This window comes from Gadus chalcogrammus, chromosome 6 (assembly GCF_026213295.1).
Source record: "Gadus chalcogrammus isolate NIFS_2021 chromosome 6, NIFS_Gcha_1.0, whole genome shotgun sequence".
In the NCBI taxonomy this organism is placed as follows: domain Eukaryota; kingdom Metazoa; phylum Chordata; class Actinopteri; order Gadiformes; family Gadidae; genus Gadus; species Gadus chalcogrammus.
In genome coordinates this window covers 3,757,061-3,783,901 of record NC_079417.1, presented here as the reverse complement: position 1 = coordinate 3,783,901, position 26,841 = coordinate 3,757,061, and the positions used below count along the sequence as shown (strand labels likewise).

The following is a 26,841-nucleotide window of genomic DNA, read 5'->3' as shown; positions in this document are numbered from 1 at the left end:
CGACTTGTGACGCGTTATCATTGCGTCCAGAACGCACACACAGGTCCTCTATGTATGGTACGAGTTGACAGCTGACTGCAAACAACAACAACAAACAACTTGTAACTGCAACAAAGTCCTCCAGCCTCCACCCAATGCTCCAAACACCATGAACACCGTGCATAAACACTGGAAGGAGGCGTCGACCCTTATCCTCGCTGCCGGGACAAAGTGCTCCTCCAGCCCGAGTAGGTCATGGGGAGCTGCCTGCTGGAACCACAAGGTTTTGCTACTTAAACGGAGCACCCAGAGCCGCTTCATGCCCGAAGCCTACGTGTTCCCGGGAGGGATGGCCGATCCGTCAGACTTCTGCAGCGAGTGGCTCGGTGTCTTCCACGCCTTCAGACACAAGCCCAACCTGGGGCTGGGGGTCGTGAAGCAGCCGGCGGAGACCAGACCTCCCATGTTCGCCATGGACCGGCGGGAGCTGGGCTCCCCTATCCCTGGAGACGTCGCCTTCCGGATCTGCGCCTTGAGGGAGACCTTCGAGGAGTGCGGGGTCCTCCTTGTCATTCCCAAACGGAAGGAGATGGACGTGTTAAGGTCCGCGGAACACATAGGTGACCATCCGCCCGATTTACCCGCAGGTCTGACGCAAGTATCCGACATCTGCGACCGGACTATTCTGACCCGATGGAGGGCTCTGGTGAATGAAAACCCTTCAAACTTTATTAAGATGTGTCAGGAACTGGAGCTGATGCCCAACATCTGGGCTCTGCATGAGTGGGGTAACTGGCTGACGCCTACGGCAAGGTCCGGCAATCGATACGACACCGCCTTCTACATCTGCTGTTTGTCGGATGTCCCGTTCACCGTTCAAGATGATAAGGAGATCGTACACATTAAGGTGATAATTATAGTTACTTTGTACCGCTGTTGGCGCAACAATGCAAATGAAAAAAAATTCTAATAGCTAAAGAAATGATAGTAACTAATAATATATATGATCCCCAGCATACGTTACATGTATACTATAAATAAACTATGCAAAGCAATTTAGGCTTTGAACATTAAAAGCATGCAATAATCATTGGAGCAGCTAAAATAATCCGTATGCAGCCGGCCTTTACATGACCCAAGTTTCTAAATGCAATCAAAAATTGGACGGTGCAGACTAGCTCTAGAAATGAAAAAATGTAAGGCTCTCAAGAGGTGCATAACCTACTTATAACTTAATAACATTGGAGATAAATCTCACTTCAGTTTGTGAGGTAGGTATTTCTTCAATACAGGCCGAATTTCAAGAATAATTAATTGTTGCATTGCTTTGATTGTTTTCCGCCTAACGTATTGGTCACCTCGGCTAAAGTCTACGTTTATGAAGTCAATGATCGCTCTCGGTCAATGATCGCTCTCGGTCAATGATCGCTCTCGGTGTTTCAGTGGGCGACGCCCCCCGAGGTGCTCCACAGCTACAGGGCCAAGGAGATGTGGATCGCTCCGCCGCAGTTCTACGAGCTGAGCCGTTTGTGTCACTACCCATCGCTGAGCGAGCTGCACACGTTCGCCAGCCAGCGCTCTCAGGAGGGCTGTGAACACTGGCTCCCTGTAGTGCTAAAGACAGACACCGAGCTACTCAGCCTGCTACCTGGTAGCTAATACTCATGCACCCCTACCTGCTCCTAAATGACCTGTCTCTGTATTCACTGTCTGACCCCAACCTGCTCCTTAATGACCTGTCTATTTATTCACTGTCTGACCCCTACCTGCTCCTTCATGACCCGTTCTTTATTCACTGTCTAACCCCAACCTGCTCCTTAATGACCCATCTCTGTATTCACTGTCTGACCCCAACCTGCTCCTTCTTGACCTGTTCTTTATTCATTGTCTGACCCCTACCTGCTCCTTAATGACCTGTTCTTTATTCACTGTCCGACCCCTACCTGCTTCTTTATGACCTGTCTCTGTATTCACTGTCTGACCCCTACCTGCTCCTTAATGACCTGTTCTTTATTCACTGTCTAACCCCTACCTGCTCCTTCATGACCTGCTTCTTTATGACCTGTCTCTTCATGATTGGTCTCTGTATTCATTGTCTTACGCCTATCTCCGTCTCTATGACCTATATCTGTACTTGCTGTCCATGCATGGTCAGACATTTTGTATATTTTGCGTAGACATTATGTTGCCAATTAGTCAATCCATAAAGGGATCTTGAGTTTTGCGTGAGAATTGCGTCAAGTGACATGTTATGTATGTATGCACGGTACAAGCTCAACTAAACAAATGATAGAGCAGAATGCCTGGTAGACTGGGGACCTCAGAAGATGTGCCAATGAACTGGATGATGTGAGAGATCCAACCTACTTGATTGCTTATCTGATCCGTCCCTTGTGCTCAGGAGACAAGCTGTATCCAGAGACAGGGATCTCCACACAGACCCTGGACTCCACAATACTGACAGACCCCGGGCTTGGGGGTGACGGGGCGTTGGAGACAGGCCTCCACCGCTTAGTCTTACAGGACGCCTACAGCACTTCGGTCCAGATCTCCATCACCCCCAAATACAAACACCTCTCCCCCCTCCCTGTCCCGGCACCCCAGCACCCTAGTGAACTCAAAGACGACATCACGAGGAACCATTAACCTTTGACCTAATCTCTTGTCTATATTATTTGAACTCTGATTAATGTCCTCCATCACAATAAAGAACAGAGATCTTTTTTTTTTTTAAGTTCCAGATGCTGATGATCAGCTTTCTAATCAACAGATCAGTTGAAAAAATGAGGCCTCAGTTGCTATGAAGCTAAGCCAAACTAACAGATCATTTTCTGCTTCTACTCCTGAATATTTATTTTACTCTGTTCTTAGTCTGTTTGAGGGACTGGAGTTTGAGTGGTTTTAAATGTTCTAATCATATGTTACATGTATTAACATGATGTTAATATTTTATTTATACCAATAATTTATATATATATATATATATATATATATATAGCTCACCATTTACATGGTGTTCTGTAGCACTATCTGCTGGTCAGATATTATCAGTGCAGCTTGCGGACCGGCATTTGCGCTGACGATATTCGACCAGCAGATAGTGCTGGACGCAGCAGTTTGCAGTATTCCTAAACGGACACTTTTTTTGGAGATTGTAGTAGTATTGAGCGTTTTTCAAAATAGAAAAAAAAAAAATCATATAGGCCTACTTCTGCAATGGCAAAACAACTCCCTCTCTATGGCTCTGCTCAAGTCTATTTGTATTGATTGATGTTTGTAGAAATAGTTATAATAATCCCGCCAGTTTCTTTCAAAACCAGCCCAAATTGTATTTACCCGTCCAATGCAAATTTTCCACGAGATTAAAAGTAGGGAAAATCGCCAAATCTGGCAACACTTTCCTGACGCACTTTCTAGACTCCTCGTAACGTTAGCCAATGAAACCAACTGAAAACATACGAAGCCGGTATGAAATTAAACTGATTTTGAAAAAAGTATAAATTATATCAATTGAATGATTCAATTTATATATTAACCTGTCATTCTGATATTGTTAATAAAAAACAATGGGTCCACAGTGTTTCATTCAAGCAGCTGATCTTGAGCAGTAGTTCGCATGCACCTTTACCCTCCCCCCTCTCATCAAAATTCTGGGATAATGCCTTCAGAAGAGAGATCTCAGAATCAGAAATCTTGTTTTACTTTCACTTCATCCTCTGAGTGAGAGAACTGCCTACGAATGAGAATAAATATATAAAATACATGAAACTTGGAGCAACTAACAAATCGTCTTTTGTGTCGTTTTAGTTTTTAAGGGTGATTTTTGTGTGATTAATGGATATTTAAACTCTTGGGGTGAGCAGCTGCTAGCCACAGGTAAGTGCTAGTGTGCTGAAAGATAAGCTTAAAGAAAACTTTTAGTATGATGCTGTCACTGTTTCCTTTGTTAAGAGAAGCTTTCTTTGTTAAAAATGTTAATCTTTTTGATCATTTCCTCCCTCATCGCATCCTGTCATTGACTAGATTACATCACATCCTTTGTGTTGGTGATTAAGCAATTAGAGTTTGAACAGTCGGTGTATGTGTGTGTGTGAGTGTATGTGTGTGTGTGTGTGTGTGTTTAAACTTTTGCTGTTAAACACATAGAAAATCAGGCACGTCTCTACCACTTGCACACATATATTGTAGAGGTACAGAGTTGGCTCAGTGCCTTGAAGGAAAACCTTAACTAAATTTGAGTGAGTGTGTGTGCGTGCGAGAGCGAGGAGTGTGTTTGTGAATGGGAAAGGGGGGTGTCCTCTCTTTCTCTGTGTGCATCCAGGGTTTAAACATCTGTCCTCTACTCTCTCAACATGCACACGTGCGCACACAAACACACACTCGTGCTCTCTCACACACACACACACACACACACACACTCACACATTCAAACTCTCTTTCATCCACACACACACACACACTCACTCACACACACTAAAACTCTCTCTTTCACACACACACACACACACACACACACACACACACACACACACACACACACACACACACACACACACACACACACACACACACACACACACACGCAGTGACAGGTGGTTCGCATCAGATCAACAGCTGCACAAAAGACCCACACTGAGGCCATTCAGGAGGTGTGTGTGTGTGTGTGTGTGTGTGGGGGGGGGGGGTGCTCCTCTCATTAGGCCGACCCCTGACCCCAAGGCTCCTACCGACCCCCGACGGCCCCCCCTGGTCCACCACCCTAGCAGATGCTTTTGGATCCACAGGTGGGGAGGCAAGTGCTCCCCATCTACGTCAATGCATAGCAAGCTATAATGAAACAATGTTTCCATTGGCACACACGCACACTTTAAATTATAACAATAATAATAATACATTTTATTTATAACGCACTTTACATCAACTTAATGACCTCAAAGTGCTAAATTATTATGGTTGTAATCCGCCATTGATTGGATATGTTTCGAACAGTTGTATTTCTTCTGTTGAGTGCCCCAACACATTCAGAAGACGCTCTTGAAAGACCTGAGAGGGAAAGAACTGGCGATACGACTCGTTCTGATTGGGGGATGTCCCAGGTTATGCTGATCCACATCCAGAAGACAGAATTTATTTCGGCTTCTGATTTAAATTCTCCAACACACTTTATTCAACACTTAACACTTAACTATTGAATCTTATATATGAATATATCAATCTTGTTTAAATAACTTCCAGCTCTCCACTGAGAGCTGGAATTATCTTTTATTTATATTTATTTGAGCGTTTGATATATATGTATGTATGTATATATATATATATATATATATATATATATATATATATATATATATATTGTCTGGACTGGACGCATTGTGTGGACTGTAAAAAACACATATCATACTTCCCATAATATATATATTTTTGGCTTTCCTGAACTGAAATATTTAATATTCCGATGCAGACCAGACCATTCCTTTGCAGGGGGGGTGAGATTCGTATTTTATTTACTATACATATTATTTGCACAAAATTTGCAATAGATCACAAGAAAGAGGGAAAATAATATAAATACGATTTATACTATTCCGAAACACTATCCAACGGTTGAGTGTAAACCGGTCGGGTCGCTGCACCATAAGCCACACCTCTCCCCGGTGGTTGGGCGGTCCTCCACGGAGCCCAGCGACACACCGTTCTCTGTAAGCCGCAGATCGACAGCTGAGTCCGGGAGTGGAACATCCACACTCTCCCCTAGTATCTCACCCCAACTCCCCTTAACAACACAACACAGCCCAGCCCTCCGCTTACTCTCAGCGGTAAACGAACTGCTTCTGGACGGGTTTGGGGGAAATCTGTGTGCAGGGGTTTTAGACCACCTTGTGTTCCCCTGCAGTAGGGGAGGTCTGATCTGGTCCACAAGCAGGCAGGACTCTCAACAACTTTCCTCTCCTCTGATCCCCGAGGAATGTTCGGGGTGAAAAGACGCATGTTTGAATGAACACAATGGACAGCAACAAGGATATAGAGGTTGACATGGAAGGAAACGGGTTTCCACCTGCGACATGTGAGTGTTTGACCCTATTTCTTAATATTCCAAATAACATCCCTTCTTTTGAATGTTATGCCATTTATTCAGACCCAATAGCGCAGTATCAAGTGTTGCCAAGTGCTTCAAGAACACTATCATTCACTTTGACGCAGAGTCAGGCTCGAAAGGCGCATAAAACATCTGGTGCAGATAGGGTTATTTAAATGATGGAATATGGATGTGTTGCACAACCACGCAACATACAGATCATGAATAGTGTAACGCATGATAACAAAATCCCACCTTTTATTTAACACCTCGTCGCGTCCCCAATACACTCTTTTTGGTTGTATATATCTTTCTTATTGTAAAGGATGATTCCAGAAAGTTGTGTGTCCTGTAGCCTACTGGGTGCGGCGTGGTTGGCATACTAATGACGGAGCTTATTCCAGATACGAATTCAAACCATAATAGAATCACGTGGATACTCTGAATGATGTCATTCACATGCATGACGTCCCCTCCCCCCTCTCAACACACGTCCCGGTATCGAACCTGTGTCGGGTACAGCGCTTATATAACCCACAGGTGCCCGAGGGGCTGTTGAAACGCTGCAGAGATGCGCAAAGTAAACCACACACACACACACACACACACACACACACACACACACACACACACACACACACACACACACACACACACACACACACACACACACACACACACACACACACTAACGCACGCATTCTGTGTGTGTGTGTGTGTGTGTGTGTGTGTGTGTGTGTGTGTGTGTGTGTGTGTGTGTGCGCGCGTGTGTGTGCGTGTGTGTCTTTGTGTGTGTGTGTGTGTGAGTGTACGTTTATGACGTAAGTTTGTGTGTGACTAATGAAGTCGGAGACCTCGACTGTTAAATGATTTGTAGCAGAAACATTTGCATTTGGAAAGAGGAAAGCCACCATGCATTGGGCTATGCCTAGGACTTCTCTGCCATTGCCAAATGTGTGTCTGTGTGGTATAGCCTGTGTGAATGGAACTAGACACCCATTGTCACCTCTTCCCGGGGACCATAGGAGGTGTTGCCCTGGACAGGGGCTTCAGGGGAGGGTTTGGTGAGGCTTGGCCCGGTACCAGATAGCTCCCCCTGGCCGTGGGAACGACCCACACTGTAGCCAAATAGGATCTTTACAGAACATGATCTGTTCTCATAGCTAGGCTGTGTCAAGGTGAACTCCTAGAACTAGAATCACTGTCAATACGCGTCTTGTGTTACTGTTCCAGAATATTCCAAATCCCAGAGTAAATAATTCCAATTCAGGTGATTAAAGGAGACCTGTGTGATGACTCAGAGTGACTAAAGGTACATGTGATCAAGGAGCAGACCGGGCGTAGCACACCTTGCTCAAGGATGCCCTACAGCTACGTGACTTTTGACAAGGGCTTTGAACCAAGAACCTTTCAGCTGGGAGGGGTACCCTCTAAGTATCGCACAATCCTGTCCTCTTGCAGGGTGTCAAACTCAGTGTTGTACCTCCTCGTCAACATTAACTGAGCCCAAAACACACAATTCTACACAACAACCTGCCGAGCGCAGATCAGATAACGGCTGATGTTGAGCTTTCGTCATGGGATTGCCACCGGTGTGTCGGGCTCCAGCCCCAGTGATGATGACGAAGATTAGAGGTGTTTCCTGGGTCTGAGTCATGGTGCCGACCAGGCGTTGTCCAAACACGCCGGGCCACCTCCCTTTGTCCCGGCGTGAGGCGAGAGAGAGAGGCGTGGTTGACCGGGTGAGGCTGAACCCAAACCGCAGACTCGATGAGTCTGCCGCACAAGGACCAACGGTTGTGTTGCCGCTAGCGACGTCAATGTTCTGAATGTTACTTTGAACATGTGGATCCCACGATCTGTAACCTTTACTCAGTAGTGAATACTTGTTTGTTGAGAAGGCCATGACACGTTTATACCTGTTCATCAGGTAGTCAGGGTAGTGTCGAAAAGTAGTTTATCTTTCATGTTGATGATTCATATCTGCTGTCAGTTGGATTCCTGTATGGAATGTGTCCATTAAAAGCCAGAAGAGGTCTGGTATCGATCAGATGTCGGTAAAGTATCGGGTCTAGACGAAGCATTGAGCCCTCAACTAATGGCTTGAGTCTCTTCAGTCCACATTATTCCCTGAAGTCCTTTAATGTGGAACAGGGTGCAGAGGTTGGACCTGAAAGCCTGCTGCTTCAGTATTGTTAAGTTCTACTTTGTCAGGACTCAGTCAAACATCGTCTAATCCTTGAGGGAGTTTCCGATGCTTCTCGGAATTCCCTCTGCGTCTTTGTCCCGCGCGCTCCTGTTAGCTGAGACGCAGGTCTGACTGATGAGAATGCTGTGTGTTGGTTTCCGTGTAGAGTTTCCGCTTGTAACTCATGTGATTCAATCCAAGAGCGGTAGCTGCTTTTGTGTTTGAAGTGTTGGCAGTTGGCAAGTGTTTGTGTTCTTCATAACGTCTGCTTATGTTCTGAATACCAGGAGCCGATTGATTATCGGTAATGTGACAGGCAGTAAATCATAATTACCAGGTGTAGAGGATATTAATGTTATTTGGATGCGTCACTGCCATGTTGCACAATGATTGCTTCTGGGTAAACCGCTCTGTGGCACAACTGCTTCACATCTTTACCCTAAAAACACAGAAGGTGGTTGCCTGTTGATATTCACCCACATGTTCAGTGTAGCTGGCCAGCTTTATTTTAAATGTTATTAAGAACAGGGCAGGCATAGGATGATAATCTAACCAAGATCAACCGTAGTCAGTATCTTTCCGAGAATAGCATGTTAAAGGGATAGATTTCTCTGTGTTCTCTCTCTCTTCCTGTTTAACTACTGAGCATGTTTAATCCAGGTTATATTCACTCAGAGACAAGAACAAGTTATTGTTTGGCAACATCCCACCTCATCCACTTATGGTTTATCACTCCAACCTCAAGGTCTTTAATCCGTCTGACTCTATATCTATAACTGTGGAATACTGCACTCATTAATCAGGATCAGTCCAACATTTTGAATGTTCTTACAACCAGAATAAGGAGCACTAGACGGTCAACAGTATTTGCTCATTAATTTGAGCAACTTCTGCTTGATGAATTTTCTGCTGGATTTCGATTCGTTCCGAACCGTCTTCTGTTCTCTGATTGGCTCTCATGAGCCCGCTCTCTCCTTCCCTCATCTTGTCTCTGACTCCCTCGAGTTGTGACTGAGTTGCAGCTAGAACTGGGTAGTGTTAGTTATTAGTTTTGGTTACTGGTGGATAGAGATGGCTTACTTAGGATGGGTCGGGAGGTAGTTTGCGCCCTTGTTGGTTGCTGGTTTGTGTTTTCGGTAGGGCTGGCACCACGAGGAGAGGGTGAAAGGCGTCCTAGGTCTCGCAAGCCTTGTGGAATGCAGTGGAGTGTATTCTTTATATAATCAGACAGTATAAACTGCTGCTCCTGCTGGGCCAGGGCCCTGCTGCTAACAAAGGCCCCGCAAGGGCCCGTCCCCCTGCCATTGTTGTAGAGGGGCCCCTCATTGTGTGTGTGTGTGTGTGTGTGTGTGTGTGTGTGTGTGTGTGTGTGTGTGTGTGTGTGTGTGTGTGTGTGTGTGTGTGTGAGTGTGAGTGTGAGTGTGCGTGTGCGTGCGTGTGTGTGTCTGTGTGCGCAGGAAGATGCCACATGTGCAGAAGCTAGGCCAGGCTATCATGCAACACGTTGAACCCCTGAAAGCCTTGACGTGATGCTGGAGGCGCACGCACTTCCCCGAATGGTTGCTGCGTGTCGGCATTCAACGTTAACATTATAGGAGAGGAAAAACAGGAACAAGGAAGCACTTGCACCACTCGACACTTTCCTTTGAAATCAGGCTGTGTAGGTGCTGCATCAAGTCTCATTGTATGCTTTGACTGTTTTCAGCCCCCCTTGCAAGTGCCTTCGATAAAAGCCCAGTCTGCTCAATCACTACAAGTTAATATGTAAACCGTCAAACAGGCTTGAAGCGCTATTCTATGATCGGCGAGTGGCCACACAAACGGGTCCTTGGAGTGGAAGGATCAATCGTGGTTCTCTCATCTTTGTTCTCATTCTTTGGGAGATGAAGCAAGGCTTAGTGGTATAGGATAGCCTCGTGGTTTGACCTCGAAACCAGACGGCGCTGGGATAACCCCGATCTCAGTTCATCCGTAGGCTCCCCCCTGGAGCAGGATGACGGCTAGCCCCTTCATACGCTCAACGATGTATAGGAATTTACCGTTAGCCGGCTGAACGGTATTAAGCTAAATCGAAGCAGTAGGAAGATCAGCGATCAGCTGTGATGCCTGACCTCCCGTTCATCTGAACCCAGACTCACTGTAAACATGACCAAGAGGACACGGTGGTCTGTGATGTTGTTTCCTCAGCCTGATAGATCCCAGCTGGTTCCACTGACATCATGTCACCTGGTCACGAGTGCGAGGTACCATGAGGCCGCAGCTCTGGTCCCCCGGCCAGCATTCGTTCCGAGCCTGGAGAAAAATGTTGCAATGTTCCCCCATTCCAGCGCCCTGCTCCGTCGTATCAGTACAGCTGTAACCAGAGCAAACATTTCCTCAGCTCCATGCTGTTATAACTGCTGGTTTCCATAAAGTTGAATCTGGGACTTTATGAAATGAAATGTTTTTGGAAACTGCCACTGAAGTGTTTGTTTATTTTAACGGTGCCTTTTTATCCCGTTTTATGAGCTTTGCTTTCATCAGAGCGGACTGTCTGGTCGTGACTCCTTGAAACCCTTTGTGGTTTCTGTGATGTTCAGTCTTTGCTTGTTCATGCGAAATCTACAACCTGATCCTGAAACTATGACTCACTCGTCTCAACCGACAAGGACCTGGCAGCTCAGATGAAGCCGTCTGATGCCCGGGTCTTTTGAAGGGGTCTTTAGGAACATCTCCCCGGCTTACGTATGATCTGATGTGATGCTAGATGAATTCAGACCTTCTGGGGAGCACGTTGTTTTGATCCGAAGCTGGAAGCGGCAGAGGCGAAGTGAAATTGAGGCCGTGGGTTCACTCTAATTTTGGTTTTCCTGCTTACTCCCAGGATGCATTGCTTTCCCCCAGATTCTTTGTTAGCGTGTCCAAAACCAAATCGATAGACGGTTTAGGTAAAGGTTAACCCAACCCTCCGGGGGTTAACCCTAACCAACTCAAGAGAGCCCTATTTACTCGTATTTCCATTCTCAACGATCCCCAATGCATCCAGATAAAGAGCCACCGGAAAAGAGCATGTAGTGACCCCCTCCTGCTACTGTTCCTCCAGCGACTCCATCCCCACCTCCTCCTCCTCCTCCTCCACGTCTGAAAATAACCAGGTCTGTAAAGCACGGTCACCAGACCAGAGCTATTATTAGAGCTGGTTCTGTTCCGCTAAAGGCCACCGCACATTACTTCTTATTAACACACGTCCATCTCTGCAGTGCGGTCGGGGTGACATCGGCCGTACAAGGACGCCTCTCCGTCTTCATCGATCTGTAAATCCGTCGCTGCATGTGCAACTCCTGAGCACTGGCAGCCCCTTCTGCCAAACACCCCAGGCCTTCCCCTCTCTCCCTCTCCCTCCCTTCCTCATCATTGACCTGTAAAGCTGAGGCCAGGACCGGCTAGCAGTCACGCTGCAGCGGACCAAAGGTTCTGGGTTCGAGTCCCCAAATGTCTATACTTAGAGCACCTTATCCGACATGGATGTGGTCCCCACGCATCAGAGTGTCTGCTGAATGACTCACTGTAAACCTTGAGGCTGTAGCTGTCGGAGAAGAGGCTTCTGAGTGTAAAACTCAGTACAGTGTCTACTACTAGTGCATAACAAATGTATCGGTGTGTGTTGTGGTTCTCTGTGAAGCTGTATTTAAGCTTCATGTCTGAACTTAAGAGCATCGCGGGACCAGATCCTGATGCCAGAAGGAACCCAGTGTTTAATTGTATGTTGGGAGATGGCAGGATTACTGCTGGAATCTGTCTGCACGACTGGAACGCCTTGGAAAATGAGTGTGTTGGGCAGAATGAGGAACGCGGTGTTATATGAGACGGACACCGTACTTCAGAACACACACAGTGGAAGGACAGAGCAACACACTGCAGCTTTAAGATGGAAAAGTAACATAGTTGGTGTTTATTGTGTTTAATTAACTGTGTTTAATTGTGTTTAATCGTAGGTGTTCCACGTGTTTAACAGTCAGTGTTCTAATGTGTTCAATAATTTGTGTTCAAAATGTTCAGTGCTCTGTGTTCATCGTATTTAATAGTCTGTATTTAACATTTGTATTAGTCCGGGTTTATCTTGATTATTGAGGGGCTTTCTTTGAGGTCTCATACAGAGAGGGAGGCCGTTATTTGAGATGTGTGTGTAGGCCTGGATATTCTTTAAACCCTGCTTCATTAGTTGCTGTGTAGACAATTCTTCCGGGACAGACTCCGTTCCTCAGAGATACTTTGAACAATAGAATCAATAGAACCCATTGCAGTGATACATCTGCACCATGAACTAACTCGCTGCCAATCAACCAACATTGACCAGAATTATTAATAATATAGTGTTTGGAGAGATGAGGGAGACTAAATGGACTGATGGCCCTTTGGGGGAACAGTTGGTAGCTACGTCAACAACATGTTTCTGATATGTTTATATAGTGTGTACAGTTATAAACCGTATGTCCCCATTGAGCCTAACATAAATGACGACAGCCAGCGTGATGGATTAGGTGTCTTGATGTCTTGCTCAAAGACTTCTAAACACTTGCCAGGATTGTCCTGCAACCTCCTGACAAACGAGCTGCTTTATCCTCTTGGCTGCCTGAGCAGACGTATTGGTTATGTATTGGTTATGGTATTGGTTAGTATGTCATGCTGAATGTCAGATTCCCGTCACAGGGATTATCATCTAGAGCAGATTAAGGCTCTTCTCCACCCCCCTTTATGGGATGTAGAGCAGGTTGCCGCGGAAACGGAGAACCCCCAGATGAAAGGGGCCCCGATGTGGCCCAGATATTCTGATATCCCGCGCGCGTGTGTGTGTGTGTGTGTGTGTGTGTGTGTGTGTGTGTGTGTGTGTGTGTGTGTGTGTGTGTGTGTGTGTGGGTGTCGGTGTGTGTGTGTGTGTGTGTTGTGGGGACATGGACATTCAGAGCAGCATGTGTCCTAACGAATGTTCTATCTGTAATTTCAACACACACACACACGCGCGCGCACGCACACGCACAAAGACACTCAGGAGGGTGGGGGTTGTGATTATTTGCTCTGTGTGACTGGGCCCATGTCGTTTCTTACCTCATCACCCCTCACCCCGTCGACCCCCCCCCCGGAGCGAGTGGAGAGGGTTTGGTGGCAGGGGGGGGGGGGGGGGGGGGGGGCTGGATTGTGTGTGTTTGGGGGGACACTGGATGAGGTAATTGGTGTTTTCTCGGTCCAAATGAGATGCAGCACAGCCATTCATGCTGCCCTCTTGCCCCATTTGGGCGGGAAATTTAGAAGTCGTGTTTGCTTATAAACACTGTCGTACCAACACGTCTCGTCCTGGGTTAAAAAAATGTCAACAAGAGTCACTTGAGTGGAAATCCTTTATTGCACAATTTTTTTTATTTGCTGCAATCCATTTTTAATACTTTTAAAAGCTCTCCCTGTTGCCAAGCGATTCAAGGATCCAATCAGCACCCTGCATTGCCTGTTGGTCTACTTTACAGACAGGCTTCAAGTCCGGTATTTTCAAATGCCTTTTAACTGCTTCCCCAACCACAACCTGCCTGAGATCGTTTTGGAGTTCATCTGGTGCTGGAGTGTTTGCTCCAACATGTTGTCTGTGTGGTTCCTCCCAGGAGTGTCGAGTCCCCTACAGTAGCTCAGACATCAGGTCAAAGGTCAAGGTCAAGGTCTGTTGTCCTATTCCTGTAGCGTCTCCAGTACATGTAGGTAGTCATGGCAACAACAGCTCATCAGGGGATGGTTGTTGTATTGCTTAACCCCTAAGTACACATTTTATAGGGGGGCGGGGCATCGAACCAGCGGCCTCACGGTTCCTCCACTGTAATCTGATGACCTACTGGTTTCCAGGCTGTCATACTGTCTCCCCGCTGTGCTCACGTGCACTCATGCGTGCGTGTGCACGTTGGGTTCTGCGTTTCCCTCTTGCAGAAAGCCCCTGGTCGTTTGTTTGATGTAAAATCCATATCAAATACCATTTCCTAAAAAGTGTTTATCTGAGTTATTATTATGGTAAAGTGACAATCAATCTGAAACGCAAACCTGGTCAATTTTGTGGCTGAGGAAAATTATAATATGCTGATGTATTATCAACCTAATCTTGGAGAATTTTACATGATCTGTGGACGATGGCATGTTAGCCTAAACCGTTCTAAACAACTCAAGGGCTCTACTGGATGTTTATACCACATAGTGCTCTCTATGTCGTCTTGAGCTCTGGTTGACCATTAAGCTGTGGCGGGGATGCCTGTAAACAGAAGCAGGACTTGGTACAAACAAAGCTTAAGAAATAAATGCCCCTTGTTTGGGACAATAACCAGAAGTCCAAATATATTTTATGTCAAGATGACATTTTTATTCTACATGGTTGGCTTGTTAATGCATTATTGTGTATTTATTATCAATCCAAATATTTTGCATAAAATTAATGCATTCAAACATAAGGTTGTCTATATTGTCATAAATAACAGTCAACGTTGGAGATTTCTGCATGCAGCCAAGATAGATTTTGCAATATTCTTACGGTTTTGATACTGTTGTGGTTTGGATTGAACCAATACATTTTTGCATTATGTCATTTTAATGAAAGACATTTCCCTGTATTAAGTATTAATGTGCTACATGGATCTCCAATAATTAACTTCTAGTCGCTTGCTTGAGGACAATACTGAAACTGTGTTTGCTCTGCTAGATTTTGAAATATCACTAGACACACTGTGTGTGTGTGTGTGTGTGTGTGTGTGTGTGTGTGTGTGTGTGTGTGTGTGTGTGTGTGTGTGTGTGTGTGTGTGTGTGTGTGTGTGTGTGTGTGTGTGTGTGTGTGTGTGTGTGTGTGTGGAGGCTCTTTCAGGTCAAAGTACATCAGGCTGATGATGTGGCCCTGGCTGCCTGCTATGTCTCGCTTCATTAGTTCCTTTTGGACCAATGAGATGACTTTGCACTAAAGTTTAGGAAACTCATTTGTATTCTGCTCCATCTCTCGGGGTTAAATGCTTTTACAGCAGTGGCTGTCAGAGACCTAAACGATATCTGTCCTCTCCACTCCTCTGTCTCGCCCTCTCTCCTCTCCTCTCAGCATTACGATTTTATCTTCTCCCCTCCTCTAAACACTTCTTTTTTATTCTCTCCTCCCCTCAACACTCTGATTTTATCCTCTCCTCCTCTCTTCTCCTCTCCCCTCAACACTCAGATTGTATCTTCTCCTCCTCTCCTTTCCTCACTCAGGTTGTATCTTCTCCTCCTCTCCTTTCCTCACTCAGGTTGTATCTTCTCCTCCTCCCCTCTCCTCTCAATACGTGCATGTTATCTTCTCCTACTCTCCTATCCAGCTACATTCTGGCTCAATTGGTATTCATTGGTGGCTCAGTCTGCAGACAAACCTCCATCTCCATCTGCATCATGGATGGGACACGCACACACACACACACGCACACACACACACACACACACACACACACACACACACACACACACACACACACACACACACACACACACACACACACACACACACACACACGCACTCGCACACACACGCACTCGCACACACACGCACTCGCACACACACGCACTCACACACAGTTGAATATTATAACCTGAAGTCAAACACAATCTTGTATTGCATGATTGATTAGCAATGGCCGCTCCGGGCCACCCCCATCCAGACTGTAAGTCACCCCACCTCGTCCGGGTAGCCACACCCCCCCTGGGTCCGTGCACCCGGCTGGCCGACCAAACCCGTCTCTGTTTGTACTCCTGATGTGTTCGTAGTCCCGACGACGGGAAGTGTAGAGTCAATACAGTGGGATCTGATAGTGTGCGCTTTGCACTCCAGACCACTTGTAGTCCTACAAATCACGCATCCGATTTCTTTGTTGACTTTCTTGATCAGGATTCACCGACAAATTGACTTTTGCACCACCCCAGTAGAAAATAAGAAAGGACACACAGCTGATTGTTTTGTTGGTCATATCGATGTCAGTGGGAGTAAAGAAGTTTTAATTATATAATCATAAGGGCACAGGTTTTTAATACAGCGACCTGGGCTATTTTCAGGGCAGCGTCAACACCTGTTTTAAGTACATTGGGGCCTTTGGTCTTGGCGCTCACGGTCATGGCTCCTCCCTGGCTATGGGCAGGGTCTTGGTTTTGCGTGATCCTGCTCTCGGTCTTGGTTCTGCAGGGTCATGGTTCTGCATGGACCTGGTCCTGGTCCTGGTTTCGGTCATGGTTCTGCAGGGTCTTGGCTCTACTTGGTCCTGGACTCGGTCCTAGTCTTGGCTCTACTTGGTCCTGGTCTCGGTCCTGGTCCTGGTCCTAGTCCTGGACTCGGTCCTGGTCTTGGCTCTACTTGGTCCTGGTCTCGGTCCTGGTCCTGGTCCTAGTCCTGGACTCGGTCCTGGTCTTGTCTCTACTTGGTCCTGGACTCGGTCCTGGTCCTGGTCCTGGACTCGGTCCTGGTCCTGGTTCTGCAGAGTCTTGGCTGTCCCCCAGAGAGCAGAGACCTCCACAATAGCTGTCGTCTCTCACAGCAACACCAGAGGAATGCTGATCCAACCACAGACAGACCCTCTGTGTGTCGGAGCTGAGCTACCGAAATCAACTAGGCGCATGCAGTCGTGCCTGTCTGGCTACCCTGCCTGTCTGCTCATCTGTCTGTCTGTCTGTCTGTCTGTCCGTCTGTTCTCTTGTCTCCGAGACGACGATGCTATCGTCTCTTGTCCCGGACGATGACTTGCGTTTGGGTGAGCAGAGCTGAAGTCAGCCACTTCTCTCTGGATGTAAACCGTGAACCATAAAACCCAGAGAGCAGCTTGATGATCTATACATCATCCCGGTTGATCGATCGAGGACAGCCACACTCGGCCAGCGTCCTCAAAGGTTCTTCTGATGCTGACGCCTCAGTAGGCCCTTTCACATTGTTTGTTGTCTGGCTTGAGGCGCATAACAGAGGTACAATGGTGGTTATTCCCATGATGCACTGCTTTCGTCAATGTCATTGTCTATACCTGAATCCAATGACTTAAAATAATGTTCTTATTGAATATCTATTTGTACCCTTTCCCTAACCTTATACCTAAACTTAACCACCTATAACATCATACGTAAACTTAATAATCTGTATATAACCAACTTTAGCCTTATAGCTCCGTTTAACGGTCTCTAACCTAAACATTACCATCACTAGCCTCATACCCAAACTTTACTACCTATAACCTAGCTAAACGTAATAATATGTAACTGGTTTAACCTAACCAACTCTAGTAGCTGAACCTAATTGCTCCTCCTAATAGCTGAACTGAACCAACTCTAACCTAATCCTATCCCTAAACCCATCGGCCTCCGCGGTCTCGGTACCGCGTCTCCGGTGGTCTAACGCTCTTTCAGTGGCAGGGCTCCTGTGGTGCCCGTGACGTTGGTCGTAAATATTCACACCCCAGCCCCTGGGTTTCCGCCAAGCTTTCATAGAGTTTGAATAATTTAAAGTGCAAAGCAAGACGTTCCAAATATAACTCTTTATCTACAAGAAGCTCTGAGTGGGTTCTTAATGTGGTTATGGGCTCATTTTGCTCCTTAGAATACCCGCCGCCGTTTGTCTGTCCCTTCCCCGTCATCTCTCTACCTCTACCTCTCTATCTCTAACATCTATCTCAGGTCTGTCAGGAAGCATCTGTCAGAGAATGGTTTGAGGGCTTCAGCACAAATAAAAGAGGACTCAAGACTGTTATCTAGTACACAACATCAGAGTGTGGAATTAGATTTGTCACGGTACATAATGTGGCTAAAGAGCTGCATAAACCGTGATCCTGCAGGACAATGACTCTGATTGTCCTGGGTCTAGATCAGCTAACGGGGCTGTTGTTCTGGAATTACAGCTTTGGCTTCGTTTAGCCTCCAAGCCCGTGGGTCTTAGGTTTAGTAGTACCCAGTACCTCTGGTTGTGTCTAGTAGTACCCCAGTACCTCTGGTTGTATTTAGTAGTACCCAGTACCTCTGGTTGTGTCTAGTAGTACCCCAGTACCTCTGGTTGTGTCTAGTAGTACCCAGTACCTCTGGTTGTGTCTAGTAGTACCCCAGTACCTCTGGTTGTGTCTAGTAGTACCCAGTACCTCTGGTTGTGTCTAGTAGTACCCCAGTACCTCTGGTTGTATTTAGTAGTACCCAGTACCTCTGGTTGTGTCTAGTAGTACCCCAGTAACTCTGGTTGTGTCTAGTAGTACCCCAGTACCTCTGGTTGTATTCGGTGGAACCCACTACCTCTGGTTCTCTCTGTCTCTACAGCCTCTGCTTCCTTTGGTTCTGAGTGGTGGAACCAAGTGTTTACATGTTCTGCTGTTGCAAGTTCTCACAAATGACCGTTTCTTCTCCAGAAACCTCACCTGCTAATCTCCCGTGTGTCTCTGCGAAACAGCGGTGCCTTTGTTTTGCCAGCCGAACACCTTTTTAGCCGGTGACAAACGTTAGAGTCGGCCAGTCACATACATGAACAAAAGTGATGCATGACGAAGAGTAGAAAAAACACAGAAACTCGTGTGTCGTCATGTCCTCTCGGAGGAGCTCCTCGAGGCCCCACCAGCTGGAATGAAGACAGACCGGACCGGTCGAGTCACGGCTGTACATCGACGACTCTCTGCTGTCGCCCTTCATCTCACACCCCTCTCTCCCCCCCCCCCCCCCTCTCTCTCTCTCTCTCTCTCTGAACCAGCGCCTGAAGTGAGCCTCGTTCGCCCCGATCCCGAGGGTGAGAGCTGCCCCGCCCGGTCCGAGTCCCCGTCCCGGAGGAGAGGGCCGTCCTCCAAGGTGGAGGCGCTCCGGCGCTCGGGGGCGCCCACCCCCAAGGCTGACCTCACCTCCCCCGCCTCCCCCGTCCCCCGGTCCAAGAGAGGTAAGGGCTGCTCTCCACGTTCACCTGTTGGCTCGCATGCAGTAATGCTATGAGCCCCTCCCTCACCCCTTCCACCCTCTCTGCTGGGGGGCGTCAGAAAGCGTGGGTGAGGGGAGGGCGGGCTGCATAGCATTACCTCATCTGAGAAAGTTTGCAAGGCATCGAATAGGTTCAGGGTTTCGTGCGATAAAGTTGCGAGAAGACCAGCCTCGTCTGTTTTCATGTTACGGTCCATCACTTCAAACAGTCTATCCTCAATCCCTTATTTATCATCCATCCATCCATCCATCCATCCATCCATCCATCCATCCATCCATCCATCCATCCATCCATCCATCCATCGATCCATCCATCCATCCATCCATCCATCCATCCATCCATCCATCCATCCATCCATCCATCCATCCATCCATCCATCCATCCATCCATCCATCCATCCATCCATCCATCCATCCATCCATCCATCCATCCATCCATCCATCCATCCATCCATCCATCCATCCATCCATCCATCCATCCATCCATCCATCCATCCAGCTGGCCTTCCTTGTATCACCTGCACATGTTTATCTATGGGTGGGTACGATTGTGAGTCAGTTTCAGGGATTTATTGGCGTAACACCACACACACACACACACATGTACACAGGCACACACACACACACACACACACACTACACACACACACACATGTACACAGGCACACACACACACACACACACACACACACACACACACACACACACACACACACACATGTACACAGGCACACACACACACACACACACACACTACACACACACACACACACACACACACACACACACACACACACACACACACACACACACACACACACACACACACACACACACACACACACACACACACACACTCATGTGGTCCTCTGCATGTGAGGTTGACAGGGCGTTCTAGGTAGCACTGTGCGGTGCACGTGAGGTGCACGTGAGGTGCACGTGAGGCGTATTAATACCAAAGTGGGTCAGGCTTCTGCTATGAGTGAGTGGGGGGGGGGGGAGGGATGTCTCGCCTCAGTAGACATAATGACGACTCCCTGTCCGTGCTGAAACATACGCTACGGAGGGCATGGACGTTGGCAGGGAGAGAGATGGAGGAGGGAGGGAGGGAGGAGGATGTAGTGATGTAATGCTCTCCAGGAACCGAGCGCACACGCACGCACGCACGTGTGCACACACCAGCGTGACGTCTGCCACGTCGCTTACCGGCCCTCTCTGTCGATCTGTTGGGTAAATGATGATTGAAGATTGAAGATGGGTCTAGGATGGCTGAAACTAGAAAGATGATCATTTGATCACGCTTACGGGGTTAGGAAATGTTGTGTTCAGGCATGGGTAGGAGGTGGTTCGGTACAGGTATTGGATGCAGGACAGATGCATGCAGGTGTCATTATTACCACCAAAGCATCGAAATCGGTGGATTTGAATATTACCCCGACCTGTCTTGCATTTGCGTGTATGAACCACCCAACTGCAGATGGTATTCTGAGGAGCTTCTTCTGTTTTTTTACTGATGTATTGTTTAGTATCAGAAACCCCACACACCTGCTACTCCAAGCCTAGGAAACAAACGCCCCCCCTCCCCCCCTTCTCTCTCTCCTCTTCTAACTGATCTCTACGTCTCTGCTCTCTCTCCCCTGTCTCTCTCTCTCTCCAGATTTAGTAAAGTCCGATGACAGGCAGTCGCTTGCCAGAGCGCGCCGAGAGGAGAAGGCCAAATATCTGGGTGAGTCAGAATGAAGGGACAGCTCCGCCTGCTGGTGGCTCGTGGAACAGGAGGAATTATTTCTCGTGTGTACTCAATACGCAGGAGGACATTATAGGACATATGTCACTCTTATCAAACGCACAAACCTAGAATTTTGGTTGTCAAGCACTTTGCTTGCTTTGTGCATGCTCAACTGCTCACAAATACAGCTACTACTTGTTATAGCTACTGTTAATGGTGTTAGCTCAGCTTCTAACACCTTCTGCTCCCGTCAGCTCTGTAAGGCTACCTCACTCACTGTCCTGCATGACGGATGGGCCGCAAAACTTTATTGAAAAGGTCTATCTTACTTTGTTAGTTGCGAACGAGGGCTTCACACAGTTTTACACTTGACACGTTTTTCTTAAGATATCCAGGTGGTTATTCCCATAATGCATTAAAAAATATTGTATTATGTGATGTTAAGTTTAATGCTACAATTCTAAAATCTAAGTATTGAATAAAAGATTAAATTTTGGTTTGAGGTTCAACAAGTTTAAGTTTGGCTATTGGGTATACCGGGTTAAATCAATGCAGCATAGGAATAATGCAACACATCATGTTGATCTACACTGTGACTGGCACTGACCTGCCTGCAACACGCTAGCATGCTTTGCATGATTGACAGCTGCTCTTGTCTCCCCCCTCCCCCTTGCAGAAGAGCTGGGCCAGATACAAGGTAAGCCATGCACACCTGTGTGCTTGCGGTGTCGGTGGAGGCATTGATGAATCATCAATCAACGATCAGCAAATATGTTTTTAGTTACGGTTCATCCAACGCAATCGTCTGATCATTCTGTTTTCCCATCTTCATGTCGTGTTCATGCATGTAGTGTAGTCATCCTATTCATTTGTTGTGGTCTTACTGGTTCTCTACATTGCATTATTACAGCAGCATAACATTCATTTTAGTTAGTTATTTACCACTCTATAGATAACTATCAGTTCATCTTCTAACACTTGGAATGCATCGATAAAATACCATAATAATATCGATATTGAGGTTGAAATCCACAGAGGAAAAGTTGATATGTCAATATAGTACCCATGTGGACACACACATTAACGTTCCATACATTAAAGTGTAGTACTAGGTGGTACGGTGCATCCCTCATAATAATTAATGCTGATCCATGTAGCTTCAGGTTCTCTGCCTTTCAATAAGAATCCAAACCAAACGGTTAGTGGATGTGGCCATGAGGTCACAAGGGTTATAGTTAGGGGTGAGTGTTAGACACAGGATTAGGGGTTAGCACCGCTGAACTCTGTGCTGAGGGGGTTTATTTAGACACGCCTTCAACGGCTTAGTAAATTGTGTTATGGTTAGGCACCACAGTAAAACCCAGACTGTGTTTATGTTATGAAGGCAACGGGGAGATGTGATTACGCTAAGTGTAACAGTAATGCTGTGGTCTTCGGAAAAGTCCAGTGATTGAATTTGTTTGTTTTTCCCTGCAGAGGAAATGGTAGAGGAGATGGAATACAGCTATTAAACACAAACATCCCCTTTGGATAAAAGCATCTGTTAAAGGACTATATGTAATACAGCAGAAAGAAAACAGTTTGCTCACAAGTTTGGAACCTTTGACAAACAATTTCATATCGTTTTTTAAAGTAATGATTCATTATTCTAAACGAAACCTGCACGTTAAAGGCCGTTCCATTAGAGGTGAGAAGTGGAGGTTCTGGGGTTAGCGGTTAGAAGTGGAGGTTCTGGGATTAACGGTTAGATGTGGAGGCTCTGGGGTTAACGGTTAGATGTGGAGGTTCTGGGTTAGCGGTTAGATGAGGAGGCTCTGGGGTTAGCGGTCAACAGGGGTAAAGTGTTATGAAGCGTGTCCCTCCTGACCTCCTGCTCCTCTGGGTCCTCCCCAGCGGTGAAGCAGAGCCACTGGCAGGAGAAGGAGGAGCGAGCCCGCCAGCTGAGGGACCAGCAGCTGGAGGAGAGGCGGAGGCGCCTGGAGGAGCAGCGGCTCCTGGCAGAGAAGAGGCGCTGTGCCCTGGAGGAGAGGCAGCAGCTGAAGCTGGAGAAGAACAAGGTACCGGGATTACATATGTACTGTGTGTTGTCTTAACTAGGCACTGTGGTGTCTTAACCAGGTACTGTGGTGTCTTAACCAGGTACTGCCAAGTCGTAGCTATGTACTGTGGCATCCTAACTAGGTACTGTGGTGTCTAAACCAGGTACTGTGGTGCCTTAACCAGGTACTGTGGTGTCTTAACCAGGTACTGCCAAGTCGTAGCTATGTACTGTGGCATCCTAACTAGGTACTGTGGCATACTAACTAGGTACTGTGGTATCATAACCAGGTACTGCCAAGTCATAGCTATGTACTGTGGCATCCTAACTAGGTACTGTGGCGTCCTAACTAGGTACTGTGGTGCCTTAACCAGGTACTGCCAAGTCATAGCTATGTACTGTGGCATCCTAACTAGGTACTGTGGCATCCTAACTAGGTACTGTGGTATCATAACCAGGTACTGCCAAGTCATAGCTAGGTACTGTGGCGTCCTAACTAGGTACTGTGGTGTCTTAACCAGGTATTGCCAAGTCGTAGCTATGTACTGCGACTTCATACTAAGGTGCTGCGATGACATAGCCAGGTACTGCGGTGTCGTAGCCGTGTACTGTCTGCAACATCATAACTAGGGAATAGCGATGTGATAACCAGGTACTACGACGTCATAACGCGGTGTAGTGATGTCCGAGCTTTTGTACTGCGACGACATAACTGGGTACCCGTGATGTCATAACGAGGTGTGGTGATGTCACAGTTGTGCACCGCGATGTAAAGCTAGGTACTGGTGGCGTGTCATAACTAGGTACAGTGCTGTCAGAACACAGACTGGGACTTCTTAGCACAGACCCAGGGTTCAAAAGTTACTGATGTCATCGCAACGTCTTAGCGGTCGTTTCTGTGACCTCAGGCTGAGACATTTGATGTGATGATGTCATAACGCAGGAGCCTTTCTTGTAAGATGGCTGTGGGTGGTTTTTAAACGACGGCACTATAACACGCTACACGGTACACGCTCTGTCGCTGCAGGAGCGCTACGAGGCAGCCGTCCAGCGCTCGGTGAAGAAGAGCTGGGCTGAGATCCGGCAGCAGAGGTGGTCGTGGGCCGGAGGACTGGGCCAGAACCCCGGCCACAAGGACAGTGAGTGGAACCCACAGCACACTGTAGAGTATACGTACCCTACAGCCACAGCATAGACGGGTCACGCAGATCAGCCGTCGTGCTAATGTCATAGAGACTTCACATGGGTGTGTCACGCATGCATGATACCTCGGCGTTGTGAACACAATGGGATGAAGTCGTGTGTGCGGCTTACATAAGTATGTCATGCGTAGCCGTAGGGTCATACGTGATACATGCCCTGTCATTCTTAATAGATACACGTCACACACACGCGTTGCGTAACATCAGTGCAGACGGTTGCACTTCCGCTCTCACACGCCGGTTTTCAGAGTTGCAGGTAGCTGCCTTTTTAAAATGATTAATCTGTGTTTTTTTGTATTTAATACCTTCGCTGTAACACCCCTCTAGAAGCAGGGATTTCTATTTGATTACACCGCTCTTGGAAATGAATTTCTAAGGATATTCTTTTACAATTGGCGACATTTTTGTATTGGAGACATGTTTGTGTTTGCTGTAGCAGCTGGAAGGAAGGCTGATCTATCAACCAGACGTTTGGGTGGACACTTCTACTTGTTATACCACTATAGGGACCACTTGTAACGTGAGTTTGCACGAGAGCCAGGAACTTGCACTTGATAGAGGGCCGATAGAGCTTAGCGGATCCAGGAATGAAAGTAGCTCTTTCAGAGACCATCAATGTTCCTGGCTCTGACATTCAACATTTTACTATTTATTACAACTTTTAAAGGCCTTGAACATCCGGGAGGGGCCGGTGAAGCAAGCAGTGGCTTTTATGCTTCTTAAATTATTGATACAGTATTATTATTGTACTATAATACAGTCAGTTATAAATCTCTTTCAATGTTTCTCCCTGTATGTTTGTAATAAATGATGTGGAATGGTATTGGTTTTTCAAAGGGACTGGCTTTCCTTTGAGTTTACAAAATAAAAAAACACGTTTGAGTTCCCACGGGTACCCTGGCGGTTAAAAGACAAGCTGTGTGTGTGCGCGTGTGTTTGAGTGTGCTTATATAAACCCTGTAAGTGTATTGTGTACCATCCCAGTGTGTGAGTTCATTCATCATCAGGGTCAGTGTATGCAGGGGGGGGGAGGGGGAAGGGTTTAACCGTGACACTGCAGGAAGTGTCCCGGTGTGACCCCGTGTGTGCGGCGCTCTCTCGGTTCCCCCAGGCGGGTGCTCGGTGTCGACCGTCAACCTGACCAATCACGCGGACTCTGTCCTCACCAAGCGTCTGTCCAAGAGCTCCGCCACCCTCTGGACCTCCCCCAACAGAAGTAAGACCGTCTCTGAGGAGACCCCATGTCAGCCAAATCAACTGCCGGCACCTCTCCCTGTCGACCAATCACCCGCCCGCGCCTCCATCGCTTCCTGTGATTTGTTGCTTCAGTTCCGTTGCGTTGATTCGCTCCCCTGGATGTTCCTACCCGCTCCTTGATCACCCAATCACGATCCTGCCTGATGTCTGATCAGCCAATCCGCCTCCCTGTATGATTTTTTTGATCCTTCTCCAAACCTACCATCCGTCCCCCAATTTGGTTTTCTGGGTTTCTGTTGTTGGTGTGGGGAATTTTATGTAACTTTTTTTTGTGGCCACCTCAAACTGGTATCATGATTTCAATGTTCTGTCTTATGGTTTATTATTGTTATTTGTGTCGTTTTGGTGTTTTGGTGTTTGACATTTCATCCCTGCTCTGGATTTGCCACTGGAGTGGGCCCCTGATTTCATTTCCATTCCACCCACACAACTGTTCCTTGCATGACAGATACAGAGTGTTTAGATACTGTTGAAAGCTGAATGTTCATGTAATTAAGTCATGTTTTGATGGTCTACCACAACCAAACATAGAAAGAAAACTACACAACTGTCATGCCATGTTGGACTGAATCTCTCTGGTCAAGTGTTAGAAGCATCTATCGTCTGGCCAGAGACATATTCTTCTCCCCTCTTCTTTATTATCCTCTGGTTTTTACTTCCGGTGTCTTCTAAACAATCAGAATCAATGTGATGATTGGATCATTTCAATCTGGTGTTTTTATCAACGATAAACAACGATAAACAGGGATCAGACGCTCTTTAAAGCTGATACCCGGTCAGTGGTATTCTACGAACAGAAGCTATGGATACCGACAGTCGGCCGTTCTAACGTGAGGTTGTTTGTCCTCTGCTGCAGACCGTAGTCTGGCGCTGAGTCCCTGGGAGAGCAGCGTGGTGGACCGGCTGATGACCCCCACCCTGGCCTTCCTGGCCCGCAGTCGCAGTGCCGCCAGCGTCCTGGCCAATGGGAAGGACTCGCGTGAGTCACCTGACCGACGCGGAAGAATAAATTAAACTAACTTCAGGGTTTATTTTGGGAAACTTCAAACAAGGACGACGTGAAGAAGAAATACTGACTCAAAGCTTTATTTTGGAGAACTACAAATTTGGATGGCTTGAAGAATAAATACTACTTTCAGTCTACTAACACGTTCGACTTGAACTATTAATACTAACCCCACTAAACTACTACAATTACGAACTATAATCACTGCTACCACCATCACTACTGCTATGTCTACCCCAACCACAACTTACAGCTACTAACAACGAATACTTCTGCTAGTTACAAATTCTTACAACTACGGCCCAATCCCATTCCTACCCCTTACCCCTTCCCTTCCCCCTCCCCCCTTGTTTTGAAGGGGTAAGGGGTAGAAATGGGATTGGGCCTTACCCCTTCCCCTTACCCCTCCCCCTTGTTTTGAAGGGGTA

General features: G+C 46.9%; 2 protein-coding genes across 2 annotated transcripts in view; both read left to right on the top strand.

The window, feature by feature from the left end:
* On the top strand, positions 1–3,365 carry nudt19 (nudix (nucleoside diphosphate linked moiety X)-type motif 19). The gene is made up of 3 exons (XM_056592240.1): positions 1–886; positions 1,423–1,630; positions 2,381–3,365. The coding sequence occupies exons 1-3, from the start codon at positions 149–151 to the stop codon at positions 2,623–2,625; spliced, it is 1,191 nt and encodes a 396-aa protein (XP_056448215.1). The 5' UTR covers positions 1–148; the 3' UTR covers positions 2,626–3,365.
* Positions 3,366–5,684: 2,319 nt separating this feature from the next.
* The window catches only part of map7d1a (MAP7 domain containing 1a), a 35,659-nt gene continuing 14,502 nt past the window's right edge, over positions 5,685–26,841 (top strand). The window contains exons 1-8 of the mRNA XM_056592193.1: positions 5,685–6,043; positions 18,964–19,143; positions 20,839–20,907; positions 21,587–21,607; positions 22,804–22,967; positions 23,976–24,087; positions 25,262–25,366; positions 26,264–26,386. Coding sequence (XP_056448168.1) covers positions 5,974–6,043; positions 18,964–19,143; positions 20,839–20,907; positions 21,587–21,607; positions 22,804–22,967; positions 23,976–24,087; positions 25,262–25,366; positions 26,264–26,386 — 844 coding nt within the window. The 5' untranslated portion in view covers positions 5,685–5,973. The remainder of the gene's footprint in view (positions 6,044–18,963; positions 19,144–20,838; positions 20,908–21,586; positions 21,608–22,803; positions 22,968–23,975; positions 24,088–25,261; positions 25,367–26,263; positions 26,387–26,841) is intronic.